This window comes from Apteryx rowi, unplaced genomic scaffold (assembly GCF_003343035.1).
Source record: "Apteryx rowi isolate R43461 unplaced genomic scaffold, aptRow1 scaffold_252, whole genome shotgun sequence".
NCBI lineage: Eukaryota > Metazoa > Chordata > Aves > Apterygiformes > Apterygidae > Apteryx > Apteryx rowi.
In genome coordinates, this window is record NW_020448886.1 from 281,457 (window position 1) to 293,498 (window position 12,042).

General features: G+C 38.1%; 1 protein-coding gene across 1 annotated transcript in view; it reads left to right on the top strand.

The window, feature by feature from the left end:
- The window catches only part of CPED1 (cadherin like and PC-esterase domain containing 1), a 154,828-nt gene that overhangs the window by 67,984 nt on the left and 74,802 nt on the right, over nucleotides 1–12,042 (top strand). Inside the window, exons 11-17 of the mRNA XM_026067055.1 lie at nucleotides 816–920; nucleotides 2,106–2,275; nucleotides 4,334–4,393; nucleotides 7,392–7,459; nucleotides 7,804–7,848; nucleotides 9,702–9,888; nucleotides 11,837–12,005. Coding sequence (XP_025922840.1) covers nucleotides 816–920; nucleotides 2,106–2,275; nucleotides 4,334–4,393; nucleotides 7,392–7,459; nucleotides 7,804–7,848; nucleotides 9,702–9,888; nucleotides 11,837–12,005 — 804 coding nt within the window. The remainder of the gene's footprint in view (nucleotides 1–815; nucleotides 921–2,105; nucleotides 2,276–4,333; nucleotides 4,394–7,391; nucleotides 7,460–7,803; nucleotides 7,849–9,701; nucleotides 9,889–11,836; nucleotides 12,006–12,042) is intronic.

Below are 12,042 nucleotides of genomic sequence, written 5' to 3' on the forward strand. Positions count from 1 at the left end.
GCCCCTTCCTTCTAGGGCCCTAACCCATGGGATTCCTCCAAGTAGGTCCCTGAAGAGGCCAAAGCTTGCTCTCCTAAACTCCAGGGTTGCGATCCTGCTTAGTGCCCTGCCTCCTCCTCGCAGGATCCTGAACTCCACCATCTCATGGTCACTGCAGCCTAGGCTGCCCCCAACCTTCACATCTTCAACCAGTCCTTCTTTGTTTGTTAGTACAAGTTTTGTTACAAGTTTTTCCCATTTATAGGATCCTTATAATGTCTGCATTACTTGTGAAATCTGTTTCTGGCAAGCTGGGAGCTCTCTTAGCAGCCTTTCTCTCAATCTGGGCACTGGTAGGGGGCATTTCTAAAGAGCCTCCTGTTTTCAGTGCTTATAGAGATAAAATTATCTGTGAGACCACTACCTGTCTGTCAAATAAAACAGGCTCATGGGTTCTAAATTTACAGCAGGATAAAGTGGGAAGCCACAGATATATACACAGATACAATATGATCAGCTAAGTCTTGTTTCCTTAGAATACCAGACTACATTTCAAACTGTCCATTTCACTTTCTATATTTCGTACACTCTCTTCCCCTGGTAATTCTAACATGTCAGGTTCTTTTCTACACAAAACTAATGCAAAGTCTACTTTACTGTAGACTGTGAAATGGGAAGACCTATGAAGGAGTTCATTTGTCATGAATTTGAACAAGGTTAGACCAAATTGAGAGGTGCTGTAGCTTGTCCCTTTGACCACCAAAGGGAGTGGGGCTAATGAAAGCACATTGCTTTCTAAGTGTTTTCATGAGCAAATGTTGCCCTTTCCTTCATAGGATGGAACCTACCAGAAAGAAGATGAACAATGTTTATCTTTAGAAGAAATAAATGCAATTAATAGTTTTGTAAAAGAGCTGAAGAATCTTGGACAATTTGAGCTGGTAAAGTAAATGATTTTGTTAAATTTCATACATATTTAATGCAAATCTGTTAACATTTCTCCTTGATTGCCTTTCTCTGCTGTCGCTGGGACATGCATCAAGCTGGATGGACAGGGACGCTGGGAGGTGGAGGCTCTGCTAGTTTTATTTTGGAGTGTTTATGAAAATAGAAGTAAAAGAGATGAAGAAATAAAATAGAGAATTGGAATTGAGGATACATCAGAAAGGACAGCTAAAGCTGAAAGGGAGAGTAGAAGACAGAAGAAAGAAAAAGAAGGAAAATTATGAAAACAAGCATTTAATGAGTTGGTGAGAGAGAAGAATGACAGTGAAGCAAAGCAGGTGTAAGTGGAAGGACTGAAGAGAATTCACTATTGAGATCATGACCAGAGAAAAGAATGGTATAAATGAAAAGGCGGCAAAGAAGCAGACAGAATATGTTATATGCCTTTTCCTTCACACTTTAAGTGAGTTCATTTCTGGAGAAGAATGAAGATTGAGGAATAAAAGCCAGTGCCCATGAATAGACACTGCAGTTAATGAGTGAAATTGCTGTGAATTGAGGAGTACTGGGAAAAAGAAAGATCAGCAACTGGTTCTGTTGTTCAGAAAGTCTTGATGTTATCAGGATTTCTTCTAGGCCTCCTGGAATGAGCATCAAGTTTGGAGATTGATGAGTAAATCTGTGAAGGGGGCTAGAAGGGCAAAGAAGTAACTGGAAGACAGGAGAACAGTGTGCAGGGGCAGGGCATCTAGGCCAGTGGGAGATCATGGGAGCAGGGAGCTCTAAAGAACTCTTGGTTGTCACAGATAAGTGCAAATATAAAAGGTGCTGGCTGCAGAGAAAAACATGCTGATATTAAGGGTCAGAAAGGAAGGACTGGGTTTGTAGTGTCTGTAGAGATACTTTTTTTAGAGCGAAATAGTTGTCTAGGTCTGAAAATCGAGAGGCTTTGGAAGGAAAAGAGGTCAGACTGCCACCTAAGTACCAATAAGCCTGATTTGCAAGGATAGGCAAGACAGTTATTTTCTAGATGTGTGGAAAGAACATTAATATAAGCATGTAGCATATAGATGCATAATAATATTTCTATATGCTACAGGCACTTGCTTCTTATCCTTTCTCATTTATTTGGAAAAAAAATATTAGCACTCACAGTCCTTAATCAATGTCTCTCTTCTCAGCTCTTCCCATCTGCTGCACCCAAAATCCAAACTTTGCTGCACGACCTTTATCGCATGGTAGACCCAATGAGGCGTCTTGGTTCAGTCTTGACTGTACATTGGTTGCTTTCCAGTTTACTTGAAAAGTTCCAGTTCATGACAAAAGAGTCACATACAAATCTTGCAGAATGGTAAGATGGCTATTATATAATATGCATATTTTCTCAACAGATATAAATTGGAATAGCTCCAGTGAGTGCCATGAAACTTAATCCTTTGGTAGAGGTAGACGGATTTACAGCACTTAGAATGAAGGTCCATCATCCCACTGCCAGCCATTCTGCCATTAAGGTTCCAGCTAGATTTCCACAGAGGATACAGTTTTGCCCCTTTGTTTCTCTAACACAGAATATTCTGGGTTAGAAAATTAATTGCAGCTACAGTAAAAACATTTCTAAGAAATACAAAGTGAATTAGGTAGGTTGTTTCTGAATAACTGTAATTAGGAGTGTTTAGCAGACAAATTTTACCAGGTGATTTTTTCCTAACAAAATTAGGAGTGTTTACCAGAATTAAGACTGTCTTTTAATTTATTCACCAATTAAAGGCAAAACTATGAACAAAGAAGCTAAAATTTCAGGTGAAGATTTTTCTAAAAGAGATTAATATTTTTGAGTTGCTCTAAACTGTCCATGTCCAACAAGAGACAATTCAAAGGGCACCCATACTCTAAAAGAACCTCATTTTAGCTCTATTTTAAAACTGAAAAATATTGTAATGACAGGCTGGATCTATTGATCTTCTGGCAAGAGATTTTAACTTTCATAAGGAGGGAGGGAGGAAGAAAAGAAGGGAGGAAGAATAAGAGGGAGGAAAGGAAGGAGTTAGGAGTGAAGGGAGGGAGGGAAAAAGGTTGTGGTATACTATATATTTAGAATGATATTTGAAAAAAATTGTTTTCTATACTAATTATTTCCTGGCTAAAGACATTTCATGCATATGTATGCCATACTTCTTTTCTGGATGCAGGCATACATTATATTCTTTAGGCAAACAAGGGCTCAGGAACAGTGGCACATTAGAAAATATGTGTGCTCCATTCCACTGAGTCTCAAGTTAGATGTGCAAACAAAATTATTGTGTCTGTTTTGCTTGAAGAATGCTATAGTCAATACATAAGGTGACTGTAAGACTTCTTTAGTTTTAATTTCATTTCTCAATGAATTTGGGTGTAGCTGTCAGCAAGTCAGTCATCTGTATCTTTGTTTGCCTAGCTATAAAGTGGAGATTATACTTTCCCATTGCACTTGGTAACTGTTTATTACTGTTTTGAAAATACACAGTTCCATGAATGTGTGAAGTATTATTATTGTTACTGCTGACCACTCCATGAAAAGTAACTCTAGGACGCAGCTGCTTGCATTCATGAATAAGCTCTTGCCCTTTTGCCAAAATATTTAGCTTTGCATATCAAAGCATACCAACCTTTAGCAGCTTTCTGTTCTAATCTAAGCTATGCCACTCACTCACTTTGAGCAAGCCCCTTGGCTTCATTTTTTTCTTCAAGTTGAACATAACTGTATGTGTATAAATATGTAAAAGTGCCATGACCCTACTGCAGGGCATAGGCCAATCTTCTAGTTTGCATTGTATTTTTCTGCAATGGCTAAGCTAATAAAGCCCTTCTGTTCATGTGTTTTGACATCACTAAATCACAAGCTCCCTCCCTGATAGTTACATGTGTGTGATGATGATGCTTGTGTCAGATATGCATGTAATTATACATAATTGCAAGGAAGAAAGAGGTGAGTAAAGCTTGCTCCCTGAATAACTCCAGTAAGCATTGTCTTTGAGCTTTGATTAGTCTGTCTTGAGATTCACAGCGTAGATGAGTTTGCATACCAGGACATTTTACCTGAATTTCTTCAGTTTAAGGCTAAGTTGTTTGGCTGGTTTTTTTAACTGCTCTTATTTCATTGACTATGCAAAATTGGTATTTCCATTTACAAAATCTGGTGATTTGCATAGCTGACTGTCCAACCAAACAAGCATGGATACTTGTGGCAAAAACAATGACTTTTGACTTAGGTTTTGTACATTTATACAATTCACTGATCATGAATCCATAGGATGGAGGCACGATTTAAAGAAGTTTCCTGGCCTGCCTTTCTCAGCCTATTTATTTCATCTACATTACTAATATTGAAACCTTCAATGACTTTAGTGAACTCTCTGAATTCCTTCCACAGGAGAAGCAAGAAGAGTTCTAGAAACTCATCCCAAACTATAATGAAATGGTTAAAGCCCAGGTGAGAATAACTGTCTCATAGGTATTGATGTGACAAAGTTCCTTGAAAGTGATGAGGAGGTATTGCCTAATATGTACACTGAAATCAATTTTATGTTGTTTGTGCACTGTTTTTGAACTCTATGTAGTTTCAACTTGTGATATGACTAAGAGGGATATGATTACTGTCTGTCAGAATATGGGCTATGAAGTACCTACAAACAAGCACATACAAACAAGTATGTTTGACTGTGTCAGGCAGGGGAGTAGCTTGAGAGAGTCAGAGTTGCGAGGAAGACTAACCCTTCTGTATTTGCATAAGAAACAAGCCCAAGCAGGTCAATAAAGCTGTAAATGCTTTTACAAGATCAACTGATATATGTGGGGAAAAAAAAATTGTGAACTTCCAGTACACAAGCCCTCCTTTAGATCTAAATAGAAGCAGCAGCCCTCAAACTGAATTTAGACTAAGAATAATTGCTTGGATTTTAACTTGGTCATGCTCATCACATGGACAGTTTGAGAAACAAGTATGATTGGGTCTATGGGGAGGAAGAGGATGACAGCAAGGAAATCTGAGATAAGATCACTAATCTGCAAAAGCAAAGAGAGAGAGAGAGAGCTGGTAGTAAGTGCCAGGAAACGAATCCCACTCTTCAGTCTGCAATTTTGTAGTTGTCCTTTGAGGATCAGCACAAGATACTTCATTCAAGTGAACCAAATGCCCTCGTGGAAACTCTGTGTCTGAAATCAAACAAACAGTCTGCATCACATAGAATTTACACTGACAGTTGATAAAAAGAAAAAATCACTAGTGATTGTATCTCACAAAATGACGTCCTGTGGCCACCCACAACTAACATATCTATCAGATGCCCCAAATGTGTCTGTTTTTTTTCCTATTGATATGATTTGATCTTATGAAAGATATTATCTATTTCTACACATCTTTCACGGCTTACATCTTTAGACCATCAGGGCTACATTAATATTGCTGCTGACAGTCCTTTAGCTTTCTCTTTAGTTGAATCACAGAGAGTCCTAAAGGACAGGTTCACTCTCAATAGACTGTGTGGCACACAATATGGATCTCTCAAAAGGTGAATTCACAAACATGCACCCACCCAGAGTATCTGTCATACAGTGAAGTTCATTAGAACTAATTGCAAAGTGTGTAGGCAATGCGCTCCTCTACACTTGATAGCTCCTATAAAATACTGGCTAAGGTAAAATGAGGGGCCACTCACAGGTGAATGTTCCTTGAATAACAACATCTGGAGGAAAGGGTTCTGCAGAGTCAGGGATCTCAGCCACCTCTGCCTGAGGAAGAGCTTTGTAACTGAATCATTCCTCAGTCCTGCTGACTGAAAGGAACTTGGAGAAAAGAAAACTTGATGGTGCTAACAATTAAAAAGCTAAGTTTTCAGTAGAAATGAATACATTCATTTGATTATCTTTCTATAATACTATTTCTAAATATTACATTTTGATACCCTGATATAATTAGGTAGATTGCTGATGACGAGCACAATCTCTTTGCAGAGTTGACATACACAGGTCACATAGTTCGTTTGGGAGCTGGGGTCCTTGCAGTGGTGGTGGCTACCACACTCCTGTGGTGTCCTTCAGCTAAAACAAAGTTTGGAGTTTTCTAGAGTTAACACAACTTTTCACCTTACAGAAGAGTTTGGGACTGGGCACTATGAAAAGGAGCACCAGAAAGAAAAATTAGATTTGACAGTTATGTTGTTGGCCATTAACTCCTTGGCAAGCAGAAAGAGGGATGACAAATGACTTATAACTTGGAAAACAAACTCTCTAGTAGTTTGGTAAGCACCTCCTTTGAAGAAGATCATGAATGTGCATGAAATTAGGGCGGTGTCCAGATAGTGCAAGCTCAGAACTTCATGTTCATGCACACACAGACACACACTGATCTGCCAAGAGCCAGCTGCTTCTTTGCTATCTTGGTAAGACAACCCAGAAAATCGCTGTTTTAGTATAAGACAGTTTACATTTTACCATGATTTACTTTAATATTCCTTTCAGCAGCTCCTACTGAAACATTAGTGATGGCTGATTGCGTAGAACAATATTGCCATCTCCCTCTCCTGTTGCAGAGAGTGACCTTGTGTCTTTCAAAATCCTACCTGGATGGACAGCAGGCATCTGGCAGGAAGCTGCTTTATGAGGACTTCCACAGGAAACACTGGGAAGAAACCTGTGAAATGTTAGTAAGAAATGCTACTGAACCTCTGAAAAGGTCTTATCAGCCAGAGGTCCAGTATATGGATTGGAGAGAAGCCTTCCTTATTCTATGCTCCCAAAATGCTTTTTGATTAAATATAAGAAAAATCTGGTGATTTAGCAAACTGGGAGTCATGAACATGTGAATGAATAGTTGAAATTGGCTGCTGCTTCTTTTTTCACTGAGAATACATATTCTGGATATACATTCTTTATTGTATACACTTAAGATATGTAGTCTGGATGGTAATCACAAGATTTGTTTTGAATTAGTAAACACACGGAAATATGTAGGTGAAATAATATATATGGCTGGTTTGTTCCTTTATATAAAGTCATGCTAACCTCTGTACAGGTATTCACCATGACACAGGCCTTCATTTATCTTTATAAATTTTTTAACAAAGTCTAACTTTAACCTCAAATACGTATAAAAAAGAAACATACAAACAGGTAAGAGATAGGATTTGGATTATTTTATTTTTGGCTATATTGGTTGTCACTTTTCCCACAGTTCAACTGTTTTTTGAAATTAAATTCTTCTTTTCTTTTTTTTTTTGTTATATCCTACTGTTTATTACAGAACGTATGGTTTCTGTCACATTCATTCAGGAAATACTAATGCTGGGAACAGGAATCCAGAAGGTTCATCTTTCCATGGAGAATATTAAAATACCATGTATCATGGGTTGCCAAATAGAAATTTTTGAAAAAATTTCCATGGATTCTGTTCCTTTCATTTATGTAGAATATGTCTGCTGTTGAATTGGCAGGAGTTCTTCTCCAGAATATGAGAGTATTAAGCGGAGTGCTCCTTTTGACTTAAGGAAGAATCAGGAAGGTAAGGGATCAGAGTGAGACTGTTTATATACTATATGTGTTTCCCGTTTTTACTATTTCTGCTAACATATATCCTTTAGATTACATTATTTTTCTAATTTTTGCATTCCATCTTGAAGATCTTGGCTTTTTACTACATGTAATGACCAATTTCTTCCTTCTTTGTGTAAGTTGTTCTGCTGAGCTCAAGAGCAGTATTCATGATCCTAAAGTAAGGAACTTACATTGAAAAGAATAGAAGCACACTGTATTTTTTATAATTACACAGTGAGAACTCCTTATTCTATAGGATGGTGAGTCAGGCATAGAGCAGAAAATTATTAATTGTTTGTGTTTATCTTTTAGCATTGCATTATTCCAGCAATACTAGAGAAAGACAATGCAGTTATGGTAAGTAAAGGTCTTTCTAGACCATCAAGGGGAAAGAGGAGAGATTACTTTAACAAATTTCCTGTTTTTTTTTCTGAATAAGTTTTTAGTGACTGGATTGCCTGTGGGCTGTTACCAAAAAAAAGGATTTTTAAGTAGCAAGAATGTTTGTGAATCACTCCATAGTAAGACTATTATATGAAGTAACCCTCAAGCACAAAAGTTAGACATTGTGATGTGTGCATATTGATTCCTTGCTTCACTTCAGTAGACTTTTTCCCAGTTGATTTTCCAAGAACTTAGCATATATTTGTTTTTATGGAATAGCCTTTAAACTTGACTTGCATGAAGCCCTGCATTGGGCCAGAGTCTTCAGCTCCAAAATGGAGTTTTAAAGAGGTGCTTAAGAGATGAAGAGGTTTTTTTTCTAAATGTCTGTTTGCATGCCTTATGTTAAAGTAGTGCTGCTGTCTTTAGTGGAAACAGTGCTTTTTGCTGCCTTCCTCACTGATAACAAGGAGTCACTGTACAGAGGTGCAGTAATTGCTGTGTAGAGGAAAGGCTCTTCTACCCATTTAGCCTCATTTCCTCTCTGTTACTGAACTTAGAGTTCCTCCAGGAACTCCTCTGTGTCAGTGAGAGGCCATAAATGTTCCTGGGTTGGCTGACTGACATCACGGTTCTGATTGTATACTATTTTATTTTGAAAATTCCTCAGCTAGCTTCATTCTTAAGCTAATAGTGAGGCAAGTGAAAGCTTCTAGGTAAGGCATACAGGATCTGGGGAACTGGTTGTACTCATAGGTTAATACTAACAAGTATTAATTTTCTATCTGTCAACTTGTGAGCAAGTGATTCCCCTGCAAATCTAGCCCAAATTCTGCTCTTATGCTGGAATAATTTCCTTTATATTTTAATCTATGCAAGGGAGTACTGAAAATGCCCCTGTTCTGTTTCTCTAGGCTCATATTCACTCAGATAGAAAAGGCCCACACAGAACTGCATGCATGTTGACCCTTTGACCTTTATGACCCTTTTAAACCACATTTTAAGCCACAAGATTCGTTCAGATATTTTATTGAAAGAGTTTCCTGTCTGGAGTATTTTCTGAAGGACCCAGTTTTAAACACATACTAGAGAAAGTAGTATATGTAAAAAGTAAATTTTGAATATGTAATTGTACAGTAAATCTGATTCCAGTAGGCTGGATTAAAATATTTGTCATAAGTGAGTTGCCAGCAAATAATTATTCTCAGGAGTCATTTGGCAAACACTACAAAATAAAGGGTACATTTGAGCAAATAGGATCTGATTGTGGAGACTTCATACAGAGGGAAGTAGCTGGAATTTGTTGAATTAGGAATTTTAATAAATCATTCTTCCAGCTGTACTACAAATGACCCCATGGGTCTAGCTATCTCCATGTGACTTGTTCTTATGAGCAGCAAGAACATGTCTAACATATTTTGATTTTTCTTGGCAATTACACATGTACATAAACGCTGTGCACAGGCTGGTACCTAAGTAGGTTATGAATTTTGTCCTTACTCTTCTTTAAGTTTCAGTTAACCAGATGAAGACAGGATTTCCCAGACCTAATCCTTGCATTTTCAAAGGCTTACTCAGACTTTGAGTTTTGTACTCTGACTACAGTCATGGGCACTGAACAATTAAAATCCCTCCAGGGTCTGAAAATTTCTCTCAAGTGCCAATACAGTCTCCATTAAGATCTTGCAACAGGAGTATTAGTTTTAGGGTGACTGGGCATTTACAAATCTTGCCACTGTACATATTATTAATCTGCCAGAAGTTGCATGTTTCTTATAAATGTTCATACATTTCACAGTTTTTTCTTTGATGCCTTCTTGGAACAGATAAAGATACCCTATCTCATATCAGGCAGATCTTCACCAGTCCACAGCTGGACTTGAATCCTCAGTTTAACCCAAGGATCAAGGAATACTACACAGAAGTCCCATTTGATGTGGTAACAGTGAAGATTGGAGCAGAACCCTCTAACTGTCAGTGCCATGTACACCTTGATGAGAAGGAAGGACCAAGGTATGAGGGACAAAATATGCATCTAAAAACCAGAAGTATTCTTAACTTTGGAAATATATCAGAATATTTCAGAATTGTTTTGTGTTTCTAAACACACAGAATACCTATAGATTAAAATTGTCACAGGAAAACTCAACATGCAAAAAAATTCTGTTTAATTGTCAGTGTCCTGAAAGCAAAGACAATTTGTTGTAAAACCATAACTAGACTGTGCCTTACAGAATGCACAGTTGCTAGCATCTCATCCAGCTTTTCTAGTCACTCACAGGTTCAAAGCTGTGTTGGAATACACTGTGACTACACTGAACACAGCAGGGCAGTAATGAATTTGGGCTTACACATCCAGGCCTTGATTTTGCACTGTGGCCTAAGCTACTGCGCTGCTGAGCTTGCTGTCTCAGTCAACAGTCTGCTTACATGGATCAGAGAAGAGGAGTTGGGATCAAAAGAAGAAATAAGTTCATGTATACACATACAAATTGATCTCTTTTTATCAGAATCGTATTATAACGGAGTGTCATCTGCAAGAGTCTCAACTTATTCTTTCTTTTAGAGAAGTATAAAGCTGAAGGATAGGCAAGAGAACAAAATCACCAGTAAAATGTCTAGGGCTCCAGTTGTACAACTCTGCTTTACAAGGTATGCAGGCCTGTGTCTCACTGGCCCCAGCTGTCCTGGTAAATAAAACAGAGCAAGGGCATAGGTTTGAGCACTGACCCACAATCATCCATGCTGTGTAATTGCTACCATGATCTCTGTCACAATATTGGCTTTTCCAGCCAGCTGTCTCACAGACAACAGCATGTGCCAGACTGTTCTCAGAAGGCATTTTGGGCCTGACCACCTTGTTTCTGGATGTCGAGAGGGACAGAAAGTGTTTATTGCAGAACCACAGAACAGTCTCTGGCCCTATGTCCTTAGTAGCCATTAGGATGTGGGTAAAAGATTTCCCTGCCGACCACTGGAGATTTAAAAGGGGAGTGGGGACAGTGATTCACTTGGGGGAGAAGCTTCCTTAATCATTATAGAGCTAGAGTTCCTTAATGGCACAAAGGGCCTATACAACAGACCATCTTTTGCCAGAATATGAAGCAGATACTTTGACTAGAATGCCTGCCAATAATCTATCAGTCCTGTTCAATCAATAGTTATTACTGATCTGATATGGCTAATATACTTCCTGGAGTTTCAGTGAGAAATTATTCCTGATTTATTGTTTAACATTATAAAATAATAGAATGATTTATTATTATTGACTAATCATTTAAAAAAAAGCTCCCACAAAATTCTGCCACCTAACTTTCTAACAGCCATTACAGCCAAGACAGATGCATGCAATAAAATGAAAGTCTGCAAAAAACTTAGAGAGTTCTTCCTCCTAAAGGAAAACCAGAATAACAATACACATTTTTCACTGAAAAGTAAAAGCTTTGAATGTTCAGGTTCTGTGGGTTCTGTGTTTTCCAGCCTTTCTCATTTCACTGTAATTTTGCTTTCCACTCCAACTTTGCTCTTATCGGTCATGCTGAGCAGTTTGCCTGGGACTATATCATGCTTGGCTAGTGAACAATTTCAAGGGCTAGCTGACACTTCTAAACTCATTTGTTTCCCTGCTGACTTCACCACGGACTTGAATCTGCCAGGAATTATTGTCCCTAGTGGCTTCCTTCACAGGTTTCCTGTCAGAATTGTTGCCACTCCCTACTGAAGATGTTTTTACTAAATTTCACTGACAGTATTTTGTTTTCCTGCAAGAATTTTAAATTGTCTTTACAAATCATATTTTACCCTATTTTTCATCTAAAATCATATGTATTCTGTAAGGGAAAGAAAATGTTAGAAATAGAAGCCTCAAAGATCTACGTAAAATTCAGCAGCCATGGACAAAGTAGTATAAATATTTGCTTCCTTAATGTTGATTCCACTTCTTTCTTGTTTTGTCTTGCAGCATTGCAAACTACCCCCTTGGCCTTGGATTGAACAAAGTCATTGTTCTTGTAACAGATGATTCTCATCCCAGCCCTCAGGTTGTGAGCAGCTATAAAATCACAATTTATCGAGAGGACCGCCCTAGTCTGCCTTTGTTTGATGACTATATGATGTGTGGTTTTGTGCAGGTATTGTCTGTATTTTCTTTCACTATACAAATTTAAC